The sequence below is a fragment of the Leptidea sinapis genome, chromosome 13 (assembly GCF_905404315.1).
Source record: "Leptidea sinapis chromosome 13, ilLepSina1.1, whole genome shotgun sequence".
NCBI lineage: Eukaryota > Metazoa > Arthropoda > Insecta > Lepidoptera > Pieridae > Leptidea > Leptidea sinapis.
The window spans coordinates 5,635,896-5,655,296 of NC_066277.1; the positions used below are offsets into that span (position 1 = coordinate 5,635,896).

At 36.1% G+C, this 19,401-nt stretch overlaps 1 protein-coding gene across 1 annotated transcript in view; it reads left to right on the forward strand.

Annotated features, from left to right (window-relative positions):
* LOC126967514 (uncharacterized) overlaps positions 1-19,401 on the forward strand; it is a 38,584-nt gene that overhangs the window by 1,938 nt on the left and 17,245 nt on the right. The window contains exons 3-6 of the mRNA XM_050812005.1: positions 3,775-3,995; positions 11,615-11,758; positions 14,912-15,032; positions 18,346-18,445. Coding sequence (XP_050667962.1) covers positions 3,775-3,995; positions 11,615-11,758; positions 14,912-15,032; positions 18,346-18,445 — 586 coding nt within the window. The remainder of the gene's footprint in view (positions 1-3,774; positions 3,996-11,614; positions 11,759-14,911; positions 15,033-18,345; positions 18,446-19,401) is intronic.

A 19,401-nucleotide genomic window follows, 5' to 3' on the forward strand; every position in this document is an offset into this window, starting at 1 on the left:
CCATTTAGGATTACACAAATGATCCTAAATTCGTTCTATGTTATTCCAAGAATAATGAAATGAAAAATCTATGTTTCTAGATTTCTTTCGCTATTATTCGTTATCAAGAGTAAAATCTTACGATATCTCAACATGGGCTGTCCAAAAATTCTCAAAAATGCCTCAATGATGATGTTAAGATCATAAGCATGGATTATGGATTTCTTTTTTTTTTTCCGAATTTAAATTATTAATATTATTAATTATTTTCTTTTTAATTGTGATTATGACATATCTTAAATTTTAAACTGTAATTTTATCTGTAATTTAATTAATATCAAATTAAACTCAACAGTATTATGTAATTTAGTTTAAGTTAAGATTGTTTGTATATCTATGGGTAATGCTTTATATATATTCATCATTTATTTATTATATATTTTGATATATTTTATTATAGATTTATTATTATAAGCACTTCTTCAAATTTTCTATTGTCTTGTTTTGGAGTCCTATTTTTAAAGAATGGTTTTGAGAGGATTGATTGAAAGCAGTTTTTGGAGTCTGAAAGTATAATAGAATTTTTCAGGCCATGGGACTTAATAAATAAAATAGCTTTGAGTATGGTGATAACTGATAGATTCCCCTGTAAATTCTGAAGAGACAGTTGGATAGCTATAACTTAATACAGTTCTTGTAGAGGTGATCCATAGGTACTCATGGGTACGCCAACCGCACAGAACAAAAAAAAGAATGCTGTATTTCTATTTAGTCGATGTAATAATTGCAGCTAACTTTTTTTAGAAATAATTTTATTTTAACTTTTCAAACGAATAGCTTAACTTAAACGGATACAAAACAAAATTTCTGTAGTGTTATTGTGACTGAAATAAGCCATCAAAACTTAACACATTTTTTTGTAATTTCAACTAATTATCTATTATTTACTAATCTTTAAAAAAAATGTTTTTCTTTTTAATTAAAACAATTTTTTTAGTTTGAAAGGGTATATGAATTCACCGTAGTCTCTCTTCGACAGCATAAAGCTTTGAATATGGATATGAGGTCCACTTTTCGTATATTAGCTATACCTAGCCACAGCATTGCTGCGTTTCATATTGATGCTTCGATATCAAACCACCAAGTGCTGGAATGAATTGCCACCTCCACTTCAACCTAGTAATATCATTAAAAATTTCAAAATAAAAACTAAAAATTACCTACTTAATGACATTTATAAACCCGTTTAACTGCTTGTGCCTCTTTTAAATTTTATATTATAATATTAACATTTATACTAACCATAATTTATATTAACACTTATTTATTATTAATAACCTTATATTTTTTGATTTTTCAGTTGTTAAGATCTAAATGATCTTCTTTTAACGTTCAATTTTTTTTATTTAATTTTTTTAAGAGTTTAATACAATAATTAGATCTATACTGCCTTTATTTATTTATATTCATAATTATAATTTAAAAATTACTAGTCGCTGCTACTCCCAGACTCAATAATGTTAGAACTATCTAAGAATTTTTTACTTATTCTGGTTTGTTATTTAATAATTGTGTGGTGGTGGTTTGTTATCAATAAATTTTTATTCTATTCTATTCTATTCTTGTATCTTGGTCCTTCCGAGCCATGCCCGTGTCTGCGCGTACCTATCGAATCTTATAGTAGTCTTATCGTAGATATACGTTCGAGCGATTTTTACCTAAAGTGTTGGAATTACCTCGCCTTTACGGAATTACCAGCACCATATAATATTTGCTTTCTTACACCTTTATCGCATGATATATATTAACCTTAACATTTAAACAATATTAACCTTAACATTCCTGCTTAAAATCAGTGGTAATAACTAATAACTTAATGACGTACAATTAAACATTTTCTAGTCTTACAAATACGTCATCTAAACTTATTGCGGGTGGGCTGAGATAAGGGTCATGTCTAGCGTAACCCATGTGAGACAGAGTATGGGAGCAACATCCGACGGTTCTCTTTCCTATATGGCATGTGCAATAATAATGTTTTATTGAAGCCCGGTTGCTGTTCTATCCAGTGCAATATACACATAGTATGTTTTGGATCTGATGTGTCGGGATTGTATTCGCCCTCTAATCAACCACAAGTCCTCTCCCTCCAATTCCCTTACAAGCTCTAGAGGAATTCCACCACTGAGCTCAATGCTGAAAGCTCCATCTGGTTGCTCATGCTCTCCATAGTAACTCCTCGTTAGTTGATATATACCGAGGCCAAATAATATTAATTCTTCTTCGGTCAGCGTAGGAAAGTCATTAAACTCTGCCGTATCCGCAGACATGGGCTGGAACTGTGCTCTCATTCTGTTCAAGTTACGTCTAGCGACAAGATCTGCTAGTGCATTGGGCATGTTTGTCCTTTCCCGGATTATTTGTAAGAAAGCAGATGCATGGACATTATCAACTATCAACACAATATTTTTTATAAATTACTAGCTGACCCGACAGACGTTGTTCTGTATAGGTATAATAAATAAAATAATGGTTTTATACGAATTTGTCAATAATATATCATGACATCAACAATTACTTCGTAAAATATGCACCCTGTTGTCGTAATGGAATTGTTTCACAGCAGAACTGTCAAACCGTGCGTCAATAAATTCTCTCATAGAAATTATGTATGGACTCATCAAAGGAAAAACAAATTTGTTGTTTTTATTTAATTTAGCAGCATTTTCCTATTTATTCACCTTTTAAACCTTCCCTGGACTTCCACAAATAATTCAACACTAAAATAAGCCAAATCGGTCCAGCCGTTCTCGAGTTTTAGCGAGACTAACGAACAGCAATTCATTTTTATATATATAGATAATGACACTCCAACCTTTTTTAACACCAAAGAATTAATAAAAAAATATTTTATTATTATTTTATTACGACGAAAATGATAGAAATTATGTATGCTATCCGAATATTGTACTTTTTTTCTGGCTGGCACTTTCATTTTTTGTCCTTTATTTCGATAACATTTTATCGATATGTACATCGTGCACTTGTTGAGCAGCAAGATATTTTTGTTTACAAAAATTATTATAACATCGTTACATCGGTTAAACGTAAAGGTAAATGAATACGTCGTAATATTATGGCCCACTTTTAATTGTACCTTTTACACAACACATAAAAAAATTGTACCTAATGGTATTTAAATCCGAAAATTATGGTTATCGATTGTAAGAAATCCCTCCGTTGGACATATATTTATTGTGGCTATGATTTCTACAGTCAAGATAATTATACTTCACTTGACATCAAATGACTGGTCTCACTTAAGCCTCGAGTAGGTACATTTGTACACAATTGTGGCGACAGGGTAACACCCACATGCCACTTCCACTAGTTTCTGTTCCGTGGCCAACACTAATCATGGGTATATCTGGTTTTTTTTATGGAAAACGAGGATAAACGAGCGTACGGGTCACCTGGTGCTAAGTGATCACCGCCACCCACATTCTCTTGCAACACCAGAGGAAACACAGGAGCGTTGCTGGCCTTTAAGGAAGTTTACGTATTAACTTCTGTGTCTTGTCAAGCCTATTGACATATTTCAATGTAATAATAATCAATCTAACTGACTCCTGAACAGGTGATGGATGGTTCTGGACTAGGGCCTAAGTACTTATGTAGATCAAATTGAAGTCCCAAGTCTAAGAGTAGTTGGCTGTAGCTGACGAGCAAATACATTTTCTATTAAATTTAGTTTTTATATTATGTAGTATCATAATCTTCAAATTTGTTCTACAGGACTGCAGATCGTTCCGTGTTGGCACAACGTGTTGCGAGTTCATATGCTTAGACGATGTTGTGAAGCCAGTTGAGGGTGTGGAGGGAAATTTGAGAGTGGCCGCTGGTGGGACAGCTTGCTTTGTTCTTTTAATTATTGCATTCATTGTATATAAAGTGAGGAAACAAAAACGGCTTAACCTACCACATGGTGAAGATCGACGAAGTCTGAATAGCATTGGGTAAGTGAATTCAGTTTTAAGATATGGAATAAGAATTGTACCACACTTAGATAGAGCCAGAACGAATCTTGTATGTGCAAACTAGTTAGTATATTCCACTATTTGATGATTGGTTAGGTTTACAGTTAGCAACGTAAATGGTTCAGCATGCTCAGATAAATGGCTTTGGCTTTCGATTCCATTTCGTCGCTTTCACCCACTGTTATGCCGGATTCACATGCTTGAAAAGCATTGGTAGGCCCTCTGTAATGAAGAAATGACTGAGAATATTTACAAAAGTATTCTGTAGTAATGTAGTAGGTCCACTGAAAATGATAGCATTTTAAATTCATACTGCCTTGTGTTTCATTGCTTATTAGATCACAAAAGTAAGCTTCATTGTGTTCTGTTACAAGTTTCTCTATATAGTTCTGCTGTAACTCACTCGTCTCCCTCCTAGGGAGGTGACCATCCTCTCCATATTGTTGACACGCCGCCGGTCACAGTGCCGAGGATTGTGAAGTTCGTGTTGAGTCAGCTGAAAATTAGTCACCAGCTGTTAAAGGTCTGTGATAATAATATATTTATTACCAAATAATAAATCGGTGATTGATTATTTTTTGACAGATCTGTAGCCTGTGATTTTATTTTTATTTTATAATCTAGGAAATTTACTGTTACTTAGATATTAAATTGTTAAAACAATAAAAAACAAATTAAAATAAATAGTATTGTGTAAAGTCGATGGATATGAGATATTTAAGTTTTTTTTTGCTATCTCAACTTAAATGTTTTTAATAGGTCAAGGTGGTATTCACTGTTAACATATATTTTCTTCCATTATAAAATTTGAAGTTTTGATAATCTGTCTATAGTCAAATTTTGATGTATATGCTTCGAGCATAGAATAATAACGCTTAGAACGTGAGTAGGCCCAAGCGAAACGAAGCAGTTTCAATGTGGACGTTTATGACCACATACGCTTCCCGCTGCGTCAGTGTCATTCTGTTAACTTCCAGGACAATCGGTGCGCAAAATTTAATTGAAGTATTACTAACTGTGCAGTGAAAGCGTGTCACATAGCGTCTTATCTTGGATTTCAAAAATTATTCCAAATTAGTTCTCTGCACCCTCGAAAACCTCGGATATTCGCTTTTTCGTTTCATTGAGTTTCTAACGAACTTCTTTTCTTACACTTCAAAAATTGTTGCAAGAATAATTAAATACGTGATGTTTTTATTAAATTCTTAATTTATATTTTTTATTCTTCTTTCTTTATTACATATAATCTAGTATTTCTTTCAATTTACTGATTTAGGGAAATGTTTATTCACTTGCAACATTATTTGGCTGTCTGTGTGCGTGTTGGCGAGTGTAAGTACGTGACGCTCACGCACACATTAATTGTAATGTTACTTCTATATTGACAGGAACTATGAATGAAACTTACGTTCTGAGCGTTATTATTCTATGGCTTCGAGTGATGATGCCTCGTACTCTTAAGCTAGAACTAAACTGAATATTTAAGATATAATTAATATCTGCAACACGTTTTTCTAAAGAGGTGGAGAATTTAATTGTTTACAATGTGATAAATAATTTTGCACGAATATGTTAATAACGCATGAACTTATTTGAATTGCTTCAACACGATTAATCTACACGTCATACACTGCGTTTCATACTACTGATGCATTTTCAAGATGGCTAACGAAGTTAGGGACAGTATTAAATTTTTAAACGTTTTAAAGGTGTCGATTCAGTGCATATCCTCTTAACAATCACTTACGACTCAGAAACGTTAGGTACTATTTATATTTTTTGTATGTTAGTAGTCAACTTAGTTTATTAGGTAAGTGGTATATTCGAAATAAAGGTATAATCGCTTTTGAGTATAAGCGCAATCAAATTTTAATTATATTTTTATATATTAACCCCCTTATTCATAATGGTCCGCTAACTTTAAACAGCCGCTAAGGAGTGTTTTTTCTCATTCTGACTTAGGTCAATAGAAGAAGACAGAGTGAGAATTAGCAATGCTTTAAGTTAGCAGACTATTATGAATAAGGGGGTAAGTTTGTAAGTCGTGTACTGCGTAATAAGTTACACATTTGCATAAATGACTTTAAGTAACTTAATTGGGCTAAGTATTTTCATATCATCAGTCTATAATTTAATTCAAAATTTACGACAATGTTACAAACGAGGGGTCCAGAATGGATCCCTGTGGAAACATTTGTAGAGCTAGTTCTTTTTTTTAAGTATAATAAATTATTATTGTCTGAATAATTAAATACGTTTTTCGCTTCAATACACTTCCGCTTCACGTTAATCGTTCACATTCTACTTATCATATTGTCGCTTAGCAATTATATTCTTTGAGTTTTCTTTTGACTGATTAATGGAGAACATAATATTGTAAAGAGTTCGAGAGATTCACAATCTCTATATAATTGTTCAGTACGATAAAAGACCCAAAGCATGTAACTTTTAATCTGAGATCTTTCCAACACTAAGATTTAGTTTTAGTAGCACCGCTCGCGCCGGCCTTAAAAAGGTGAGCAATAAATGAATTTTGCCCGTGCCAAATGTACAGAACTATGCAAAAGTTGTTTAAAGATCCACGTTTTTCAGGCTATTTTCAAAATCCATATTATAGTGTTGAAAACGCTTATCAGCTGTCACATACTTTACCAATACGTCATCCCATTCTTCTTTCATTTTCATTCCCATCCCGTCCTTAGATCGGTTATTGAAATTTAATACTGCGATTGAATATTAAAAGGCCGTTAGAAATTAGAGTGATGCGGTCCCGAAACGGATACGAAACGAATTGACTGCAGTTTGGCTCGGCCCTCATGCCCATCAACGGTTGTAATAAATCCGATTTTAAAAATTGGATTATCAACTGTACAGTAAAAATATTTGAAAACATAAAAACATTGCAATGAAAATTTACGACCTGTGAGAGTTACTACTTTGCTTTGATAACGTCATGAAAATGATGGATCCAGTACTGAGTAGGTACCTACTGTGTAGAACTGAAATTCTCATACTGAGGCCAAGCGAAACGTTATTACCCATTCTTGGTAATTAAATTGGCGTTGATATAGTGTTTATTCTTATTATATGAATACATTTTATTGTATCCAGCGACAGACGAACTCAGCAAATCCATTTAAATTTTCAATTGCACCACATTTCAGAACTGGGGTAATAGACATGTTCCGAGGATTACTTTAGATATTATGAGAGTTAAAAATAAACTATGATAATAGTTATGTTAACACATATCAGAGGAAAAAGTTTGAATGCTTTTTATTTGAGAACTAAAGACTTTTTTTTGTATATATAGTATACATAAAATATACAGTATATAATATATACAAATTTAGTCAACAAGTAAAAAACGTGTTAATTCTTGACAAAGCTCCTAAAGCATCGTGAGCGATGGTTCATTCCATTCGGAGTCCCTATAACAATGTATAGAAGGCAGGCACATAAAAAATTGCAACAAACAACCGACTTCAAAAACTGCATAGTATAAAATATCTTGATAAATCTTTAATTTAATACATTCTCCTTCCTCATATGCAAACCCTAATAATACCTTTAATATTAATATAATATTTTTTTTATGGAATAGGAGGACAAACGAGCGTACGGGTCACCTGGTGTTAAGTGATCACCGCCGCCCACATTCTCTTGCAACACCAGAGGAATCACAAGAGCGTTGCCGGCCTTTAAGGAAGGTGTACGCGCTTTTTTTGAAGGTACCCATGTTGTATCGTCCCGGAAACACCGCACAAGGAAGCTCATTCCACAGCTTTGTAGTACGAGGGAGAAAGCTTCTTGAAAACCGCACTGTGGATGACCGCCACACATCCAGATGGTGGGGATGATATCCTAACTTGTGGCGTGTCGTGCGAAGGTGAAATTCGGCGGCAGGAATCAGGTTAAACAGCTCCTCGGAACACTCCCCGTGATAAATGCGGTGGAAGACACACAATGGAGCGACGTCTCTACGCAACGCCAAGTGATCCAGCCGTTCACAGAGCACTGAGTCCCCGACAATTCGAGCTGCTCTACGTTGCACGAGGTCAAATGGATCGAGCAGATACTGGGGTGCACCAGACCAGAGATGACAGCAATACTCCATGTATGGCCGGACCTGCGCTTTGTAGAGCGCTAGAATGTGGGCCGGCTTGAAGTATTGCCGTGCTCTATTGATGACGCCCAGCTTCTTTGATGCCAATTTGGCTTTGCCCTCGAGATGGCCACGAAATTGGCAATCGCTCGAGATTTCGAGACCCAGTATTCCGATACTAGGCGCGGCTTTAAGAGAAGTGTTCTCGAAGAGCTGTGATGCGACAAATGGGGTTTTTTTAGTGGTAAACGCGCAAACTTGAGTCTTCTGGGGGATAAATTGGACAAGGTTCAATTTACCCCATTCCGCGATCTTCTCGAGAGAGGACTCGATAGAAGACACAAGTTTCTCCCGGCACTGGTCGACGATTTCCCGAGAGAGACCTGCATGGCCCGTGTATACGGCATCACCAGTGCTGTCATCTGCATAGCAATGCATGTTGGAGGTGTCCAACATATCATTGATATGCAGAAGAAACAGCGTAGGAGATAGCACACAGCCTTGGGGCACTCCAGCATTCACGGGCTTTGGGTTCGAGCAATATCCGTCGACAACGACCTCTATGCTACGCCCAGTGAGGAAGCTGGAGGTCCACCTGCACAAGCTCTCGGGAAGCCCAAATGATGGAAGTTTTGAGAGGAGCGCCTTGTGCCATACACGATCAAAGGCCTTCGCTATATCCAGGCTAACTGCCAGGCCTTCCCCCTTGCTTTCAATAGCCGCCGCCCATCTATGTGTTAGGTATAACAGAAGATCACCTGCCGACCGTCCATGGCGACAGCCGTACTGTCGGTCGTTGATCAACTGGTGACCCTCTAGGTATACTAAAAGCTGGCGGCTAATTATGCTCTCCATAGGCCTGTAGTTCGCCGGATTCGAACTGTCTCCTTTTTTTTGTATCGGATGGACAAGGGCTGACTTCCATGAGGCAGGGACTACGCCTTTGGAATAAGAGTGCCGGAATAAACGCGTTAGCACCGGCGTCAACTCAGGGGCACACGTTCTAAGCACGATTGGAGAAATGCCATCCGGCCCGCTCGATTTCCTGACGTCCAACGAAAACAGAGATCGCCTAACAGTTTTCTGTCTGAACTGTACTTCAAGCATAGAGCTCTGACACCGCGGGATGGCCGGCGGTGTTATTCCGTTGTCGTCAAGAGTCGAGTTGGAGGCGAAAAGAGCGCACAGGAGCTCGGCTTTCTCTTTTGCCGTATGGGCCAGGGTGTCATTCCTCATGTGCAACGGCGGCATGGACGGCTGGTTGAAGTTACCTAGAGCAGCTTTCGACAACGACCAGAACTTGCGTGTTCCGGTCGGGTAACTGGAAAGCTGCTCGCCGATTGTGACGACGTGCTTAGACTTCGCACGGGCGATTTGCCGCTAAAAAATCTGGAGGCACGGTTATATTTCCTCTTAAGAACTTTGAACATTATTGAACATTATTAAGCTAATTTTATAATTTTTAGTTTTTGAGATCATTTTTTTTTTTTAACTTTTTAGAGTATGTAATAGGTTGTTCTGTAAACTACAGTACGATGTACGATGTATTCAACATAACATCAGGCAAACTATAACATTTCGTTGCTTTTATTGTGATATATTAAATAATAATTTATTCAAGTAGCTAGGCTAGGTTAGGCCTACGAAATATGCCCCGCGCCTTAAACAATATAGATCCCAAGAAACGGGAACGGAAAAAGGAATAGACTCCAAAAAAAATGCTGTTTGAAACTATTTCACGTTCTTGTGAGACAGTGAAATATCGTGAAAAATGTTTGTTAGCTATGAATGACAGGTAGCCTAAGACCCAGGCTTAATAAGAAATATCCAGTTAAAGTTTAGACTCCCGGAACTCTATATCTAGTACAAGATTTCTTAAATATAAATAGTTTTTGCGTCCTTAGAGTATAAGAATAATTTTATTATATAAAGAAATACTTTATTTAATTATCTAAGTACACATTGTACCGGAACTGCCTTGAAATCCACTCGAACATAATAGATAGGTACCTAAAGATTACGTAATATTTATTACAAAAACTATTCTCGCGAAGACATAAATCTGTCAAAATATGATTCGCACTTGGCTGATATCTAGTTTAAAGTCTTAAATAAAATGCCCTTGATTTCAGTACGTTGACGTCACATGGAGAAAAGCTTGTATGATTGATTTGTGGTTTATAAAGATTACCACAGATCATAAAATATATAGGCTGATAGTGTACTGCTGAAAACGAAGTTAATATTTAACGGTTTATATTTATATTCAAATAGTTTGCGGGGGAATCGAATATGTATTTATTTTTACTGAGGTTTCATAGTAAGTACCTACTTGGTAGAAAAACCACAAAGCTTGGTGACAATCGTGTAAATATTATAAGCTATATTTAAATTGTAAAGCGTTGCGCGACAGTACCCAGGGGGGTGCAACTTCCCTACATTGGCACATGAAAAAATTTGCATTGAAAGTGCTGCCATCTATTCTACTAGGTACGCTGCAACGATGGCAATAATTTAACAATTTAACATACATAATAGATGGAGCTAGTGATAGCAAAAAACTCACTTAACTTACTTATTAAAGACTTGACTATCGTGTTGTAATCATTGAATGTCTCTCCTTATTTAAAGGCGACTGCTGAACTTAATAACTGAATAATAATTTCCACCCTCACAAAACATACATCAATATGCATCCAATACGGTCTACAAGAATAGTAAAAACTATAAACATAATTAGCGCCATCTAGCGATGGTACGCTAAGAGCGTAAAAATAACGCAGCGCCATCTCTTGGCCTGGGTACACTGATTTTACAAAATAAAAACATGAGTTGCACATCTATCTCTAGTATATTAGTGTATTATCTATGACAGTACCCACGCTCAGCTATCACCTACAGATTTCGTTTCAGCGCTAGATTTACGTGCCGCCACTTATGCGTGTAGCTTTGTAAATTGAAGCTTATGTTTAGGTGGAAAGGTATAATTTGCATTAAATAAAATAAAAATAATTATTTTGTTGATGCGGACTAAATTCTAACTTTTGAATCTTGTCTCTAGGGTCAATATATATCGGTGAGTGCATGCGAAATTATCTGTAAGAAATTGTCTCGTGTCAATATTATATTTCCTCTTTTCTTTGAATAGAGTGCTCAAAACTTGAAAAAAAAATTTCATAAAAACAGATATATTTCAAATTAATAACAAATTCCTTGGCTATTATTTGATAGGCAAAGTGCGGACATAACTTAGGTTGAAATTGATATTCATAGGTTATGAAGATAATTAGTATACAAAAAAAGGATGCGGAAGCATTGAGAATGCTTGGAGACTGTAAATTTAAATCTATATTTTTATTAGTAAAATAAATAGAAAATTGGCACTCAAATAAAAAATCTGGTTCACCGACAGCAACCTTATAACTATCCATTTGCACTCAAATGTCTATAAATATTCAAACAAGCACTTGTTTTTGATTCACAACTGTTTCAGGTATATTAGTGGTAGTATCGGGTACATGGGTAGCGGATGTGAAACGGCGCCGGGCACTTGGAAACCATCTGGCCAATATCTTCCACGAGGTGAAGCTCCACCACCATATGATGAGGCTATTGCTCAGTGTAGGCCTGACATGCGGTAAGCATATTATGTAGTTTAGTTTTTTTTTTATTAATTAATATTACGGCCAGACTGTGCCAAAAAACTGGCGGTTTATAATGGAGTGCTTGTCACAACGTTGTAGTATGGAAGTGTGAGTTGGCTATGGCAGAAAAAACATGAATGCAGAATTAACGCAGTTGAGACGCGATCACTGCGTAGTGGGGTGAGCTTAATACGAGTGCGCAATGGTCTGAAATAGGATGTCGTGACAAGGATTGAGAAAGGAATGCTGAAATGGTTTAGACCCATGGAGCAATTCAGTGAAGAAAGGATGACGAAAATGTGTATTAAAATTTATTTATTTATAAATTAACATCTTGACTGTTGCTTCTCAATATATTCTTGATAATGTAATGTATGTTCATAGGCACATAAGTGAATTTGCCAGAAACTGTCATAACCATAACGTTAACACCAGGAACATACATAAACTGTTGATGCCTACTACTCGGCTAAGTCGAGTAAGTAAGTCTTTTGTGGGGCGATGTATATATGCTTTTACAACAAGATCCCAGAAACTGTTCAAAACAAAAGTATTACGTTATTCAAAAGAATTGTTAAAAAACGTTAGTGTGGTAAAGGTTACTATAACATAAATGACTTTCTTAATGATACCACAGATTGGGAATGGAGTGACCGCCCTCTGGCTATTAAATAATAAGTTTAATTGTACAATATTACTTTGTAAAGATATTTATTCGAAAAAAAAGGCCCGCTGAGTTTGTTGCGCCCATTCTTCTCAGGTCTGAGGCATTCATTTTGGAATGGGTGGTAGTTTTTTGACTTTCAATAAGTGATGTCACATCCTATTTTGAATAAAAATATTTGAATTTTGAAACAAATAGATAAGTGTGTGTAGGCCAGTTGGTCGCGGAAGACCTTGCAGGACATTCGTCGATCAAATTGGGGACGTTTTGAAAAAACGAAATGTCCGAAGCGAACGGAACCGGCGAGCATATATGTAAAGAGTAATGAATGTAGAGGAAGCGCGTCAAGTTTGTAAGGATAGAAGCAAGTGGAGTTCTGTTGTCTCTGCCTATCCCGACGCGGAAAAGGCGTGAGTGTATGTATGTATGTCTCTTGATTAACGCGAGTGTGACACATTTTAATATAATAATAAAATACTTTTCAAAGGATTAAATCGTGTGTACTTGTAACTTGTGTTTTTTACATGGCTTTACTTTTAAGTATTTCACATGTTTTTTAAATTTATTGTCATTTCTATGGACAGAAACTTAAATCATTATGTATATTATTTATTTTAGTTTTCAGTCGTCGTAAGGTCAGGAAATCAAAAACCTGTGCTTTGGATCATTTAGACTTACCAGTAAAAATGCATGTGTTATGAAAGTTTTTATACATCTATTAAAACTCCCGATTAATTTCAAGATTTCATGTAAAAAGTAATATAAACTCTAATGATAATAACAGAATAACCACATTTCGTATCCCAATCACTAAAACAGGCTTTGCTCAGTCACAATATGAATTTAATTCGGCATACGCCTATAACTACTTCAGTAAATATAATAAAAATATAAGTAAAATAAATAAATTCTGTTTAACAAAATCTTTAAAATCATGGCTATTAGTATTAAAATACGATGATACAGAAAACATTCTAAAAATTAAAACTTAATATTCAAAGTCTAACATTTATTTAATCTGGTGCACAGTTTGTCATACTAACAAAGACTTAATAAAAATAAATAAAACAAACACACACACACACGCAAACACACACACGCACACATACACACACACGCACAACACATACCTCTTTTTAGTGAGTTTGCTAATTATGTTTAATAATGTTTAGCCTTTCGGAAGGACCTAGCCTCTGCAACTCAGGGTATCCTATCGCAGAGGGTAGGGCGCAAAACATTTTGTACCACATATTATTAGTTGAATAAATGATTATTATTATTATTATTTAAAGACAACTATAAGAGAGTCACATTTTCAAAAGTTTTTACCAGGGAGGCTCCTTTGCACAGGATGCTATTTTTGCCGCTTTGCAGGCTAGATTATGGGAACCACAACGGCGCCTATTTCTGGTGAAAAGCAGTGATGTGTAACCATTATTGTGTTTCGGTCTAAAGCGCGCCATAGCTACTGAAATTAAACAACAAATGAAACTTAACATCTTATGTTTCAAGGATACGAGCGCAATTGTAGTGCCACTCATAATTAGTGCGATTTTCAAGAATCCTGAGTGACTGCATTGCAATGAGCAGGGCGTATAAATTACAATCAGCTGAACGTCCTGCTCGTCTCGTTCCTTATTGTCATAAAAAAACAGTTTGCGGGAAAATGTCTTCGTATGTGACGTCGTGACAGTATAACAAAAATAAATCGTTCATATTATCATTGTTTGGATATCTAATTTTAACTAGGATTATATATTACAAGTGTGGACCCGGTGAACGTTGTTTTGCCATAACTTAAGTACCCCGTGCCCACTCATTGGTTGAACTGTTATACTGGGTGGCCGAGAAGTTGACGTCCAAAGCTAAAATTTGAATTTGGCTCATTTCATTGGCCAATGTTCTGGGAAGTTTTTAAAAATAGTTAGAAGTCAGTTTTTTTGATAGCTTTTTTGAACATTTTCATGAATTTAGCTGGAGCAGTTATCTTGAACTTACGACTCAATTCTACACTAGTTCCGCATTGTCTAAACTATTCATAGTTTCTTATGTGGCTATTGCAACTGTAGTTAATAATTATCAACAATAAAATTAACTAAAAGTGTTAAAAAAAATTAGAAAAAAGTCCTAAACCACAATTAGGTGAAAAAAGCGGGTAAAAGGGGAAAAAAATATTAACTCCTAAACTACACAAAATCGTAGAACATACATAGGGGTGATTCGGATACTCGTCACCATGAGGCTTTCAAATTTTAGCTTTGGACGTCAACTTCTCGGTCACCCTGTATGTAATAAAACAATTTGTATTGCGAATATATAGGTATTTTTATAAGTAAAAAAATATAGGTTCCGAATAAGTAATCAACATCATATTATATACTAGAACAATTTCCGAAACACGCTGCATTTTATGTTATGTTGCACTAAACCGAAGGAAAAAAGCCGCTTCCATTTATTAGTATAGATGATGTATTTTTTTCAGATTAATAAATGAAACGGCATTTAACCGCAATTATCCAACAGGAGAGCTGGTACGTAGGCCTGAAGATGCTTTGCAGTGTGTTGGCCACGGCTATGTGAATGTGCCGCGTCCTATTGCTCAAGTACGTTGTTTTATTGTAGTAAATTTATTTAATAGTTTTTGAGCGACTTTGGTATTTTTTTTTAATATTTCTAAATATCCTAGAGATCTGGAGATTCTATGAATTGTGGTGCAATGTGGAGAAATATAATTCCAACTAAACTGAAGTTAGTTCGAATCGTTTGATGGAAGTGGAGGATAGATAGGCCTGAAGATCACGATCATAGGTTATCACCTTGTACCGTTCGTTATTGTAACACCACGCGTTCTCTGCCTTTTAAGTACGCGCTATTTGAAAACACCCATATTATAATATCGCTGACTGGCTTCAGTGTGTGTAGGGTGATGTATTTTCTAAACAGAACTCTTGAGCTTTTAAAGTGAAAAATTCTTTAGACATGCTGAGCACTTTGTTATCTAGGTATTTGATAGAAGTTTCCCTTACTTAACTTAACGATCGTTCAGGTAAAGTCGGCCTGAGTCGGGTAATCCCACGCATGATCAGTCACAAAATGTGCCAGAGTAGTATATATTATGGCGCAGGTATATTGACAAAGCCGTGATATTATAATTTCACTAGTGATATTTTGATCAAACGGTAGATTGTCAATCGACTTCATTTCTTACAATTTAACGGTCTGGTTTTAGTGACATTGTAATGTCGCGGGTACACTATAGTGATGTATTGTGTCAAGAGATGCGTTGCTGGCCATTAAGGGCCTTAAATGTGCTTGAGCTAGTGGTTAAATATTTAAAATAAAAATAAATATTAACGCCAAGCGTGGCGGACTGTTTAGATAGAGCGCCGTTGCCACTCTTCAATATAAATCTTTGATTCAAAGTGCTTGTTCACAGATTGCCAACACACAGAACTGTTTCAATGCGCCGTTGCCATTCTTCAATATAAATATTTGATTCAAAGTGCTTGTTCACAGATTTCCAATACACAGAACTGTTTCAATGCGCCGTTGCCACTCTTCAATATAAATCTTTGATTCAAAGTGCTTGTTCACAGATTGCCAACACACAGAACTGTTTCAATGCGCCGTTGCCACTCTTCAATATAAATATTTGATTCAAAGTGCTTGTTCACAGATTGCCAACACACAGAACTGTTTCAATGCGCCGTTGCCACTCTTCAATATAAATCTTTGATTCAAAGTGCTTGTTCACAGATTGCCAACACACAGAACTGTTTCAATGCGCCGTTGCCACTCTTCAATATAAATCTTTGATTCAAAGTGCTTGTTCACAGATTGCCAACACACAGAACTGTTTCAATGCGCCGTTGTCACTCTTCAATATAAATCTTTGATTCAAAGTGCTTGTTCACAGATTGCGAACACACAGAACTGTTTCAATGCGCCGTTGCCACTCTTCAATATAAATCTTTGATTCAAAGTGCTTGTTCACAGATTGCGAACACACAGAACTGTTTCAATGCGCCGTTGCCACTCTTCAATATAAATCTTTGATTCAAAGTGCTTGTTCACAGATTGCGAACACACAGAACTGTTTCAATGCGTCGTTGCCACTCTTCAATATAAATCTTTGATTCAAAGTGCTTGTTCACAGATTGCGAACACACAGAACTGTTTCAATGCGCCGTTGCCACTCTTCAATATAAATCTTTGATTCAAAGTGCTTGTTCACAGATTGCGAACACACAGAACTGTTTCAATGCGCCGTTGCCACTCTTCAATATACATCTTTGATTCAAAGTGCTTGTTCACAGATTGCCAACACACAGAACTGTTTCAATGCGCCGTTGCCACTCTTCAATATAAATCTTTGATCCAAAGTGCTTGTTCACAGATTTCCAATACACAGAACTGTTTCAATGCGCCGTTGCCACTCTTCAATATAAATCTTTGATTCAAAGTGCTTGTTCACAGATTGCGAACACACAGAACTGTTTCAATGCGCCGTTGCCACTCTTCAATATAAATCTTTGATTCAAAGTGCTTGTTCACAGATTGCGAACACACAGAACTGTTTCAATGCGCTGTTGCCACTCTTCAATATAAATCTTTGATTCAAAGTGCTTGTTCACAGATTGCGAACACACAGAACTGTTTCAATGCGCCGTTGCCACTCTTCAATATACATCTTTGATTCAAAGTGCTTGTTCACAGATTGCCAACACACAGAACTGTTTCAATGCGCCGTTGCCACTCTTCAATATAAATCTTTGATTCAAAGTGCTTGTTCACAGATTGCGAACACACAGAACTGTTTCAATGCGTCGTTGCCACTCTTCAATATAAATCTTTGATTCAAAGTGCTTGTTCACAGATTGCGAACACACAGAACTGTTTCAATGCGCCGTTGCCACTCTTCAATATAAATCTTTGATTCAAAGTGCTTGTTCACAGATTGCGAACACACAGAACTGTTTCAATGCGTCGTTGCCACTCTTCAATATAAATCTTTGATTCAAAGTGCTTGTTCACAGATTGCGAACACACAGAACTGTTTCAATGCGCCGTTGCCACTCTTCAATATAAATCTTTGATTCAAAGTGCTTGTTCACAGATTGCGAACACACAGAACTGTTTCAATGCGCCGTTGCCACTCTTCAATATACATCTTTGATTCAAAGTGCTTGTTCACAGATTGCCAACACACAGAACTGTTTCAATGCGCCGTTGCCACTCTTCAATATAAATCTTTGATCCAAAGTGCTTGTTCACAGATTTCCAATACACAGAACTGTTTCAATGCGCCGTTGCCACTCTTCAATATAAATCTTTGATTCAAAGTGCTTGTTCACAGATTGCGAACACACAGAACTGTTTCAATGCGCCGTTGCCACTCTTCAATATAAATCTTTGATTCAAAGTGCTTGTTCACAGATTGCGAACACACAGAACTGTTTCAATGCGCTGTTGCCACTCTTCAATATAAATCTTTGATTCAAAGTGCTTGTTCACAGATTGCGAACACACAGAACTGTTTCAATGCGCCGTTGCCACTCTTCAATATACATCTTTGATTCAAAGTGCTTGTTCACAGATTGCCAACACACAGAACTGTTTCAATGCGCCGTTGCCACTCTTCAATATAAATCTTTGATTCAAAGTGCTTGTTCACAGATTGCGAACACACAGAACTGTTTCAATGCGTCGTTGCCACTCTTCAATATAAATCTTTGATTCAAAGTGCTTGTTCACAGATTGCGAACACACAGAACTGTTTCAATGCGCCGTTGCCACTCTTCAATATAAATCTTTGATTCAAAGTGCTTGTTCACAGATTGCGAACACACAGAACTGTTTCAATGCGCCGTTGCCACTCTTCAATATACATCTTTGATTCAAAGTGCTTGTTCACAGATTGCCAACACACAGAACTGTTTCAATGCGCCGTTGCTGCAACAGGTTATTCCCGTTGAGGCCAGAGATCACATCGTCCCGCACCATTTGGCTTCGAATGGTTTGTAAACATTGAAAAGATTCTCACTAATTGTTTATTATAATAACATTTAGGTATAATTTTTTTTATTGTTGTATACAAGGAAAGCACTTTGTATACTGTCCCAGAACAAAATTATACTCAAATAGTAGCTACGCAATGTGTATAAAATTATTCAATCATCTACCTCTAGGAATAAAAATATTACAACAGAAACGATTTTCTGGACTCCTGTTTAAATGCTTAATGGACAAAAATTTGAATAGGTAGTTATGTAGTGTGAAGGATTATTTTAGTTTTAAGTAAACTGTTTGCATTCTAATTTAAATTAGCCGAATAAAAGACACTACAATAAATTAACATCTATAATGTATAACTGTGTTCAATTCAATAAGTTAATTTCATTTTACTGTATTGAAAGCCAAGTGTGAGATTTTTTTCCTGTTCGATAGCGTGAAAGTTAATTACGATTTGTATGGCGTGGAAAGAGCGCCATCTAGTGACAGTAGAGGCGAACATCACAGCGTGTATAAATTATAAAATTATTATAAAATTGCCAAGTTTTTTATGTATAAAAATGGATATAGTATTTTATCCTTAAGAGTTAGACATATGCCATAGCGGAGTTTTCTGTAGACCTAAATGAGATTCATAATTCCACCATACAATATTTTGTTATTCTTTATTTTATGAAAATAAGGGATGAGACGAGCAGGACGTGCAGCTGTTGGTAATTGATACGCCCTGCCCATTAGAATGCAGTGCCGCTCAGGATTCTTGAAAAACCCAAAAATTCTGATCGGCACTTCAATAATTGCACTCGTCACCTTGAGACATAAGATGTTAAGTCTCAATTGCCAAGTGATTTCACTAGCTACGGCGCCCTTCAGACAGAAACACAGTAATGTTTACACATTACTGCTTCACGGCAGAAATAGGCGCCGTTGGGTACCCTTAAACTATGCGGTAAAGGAGCC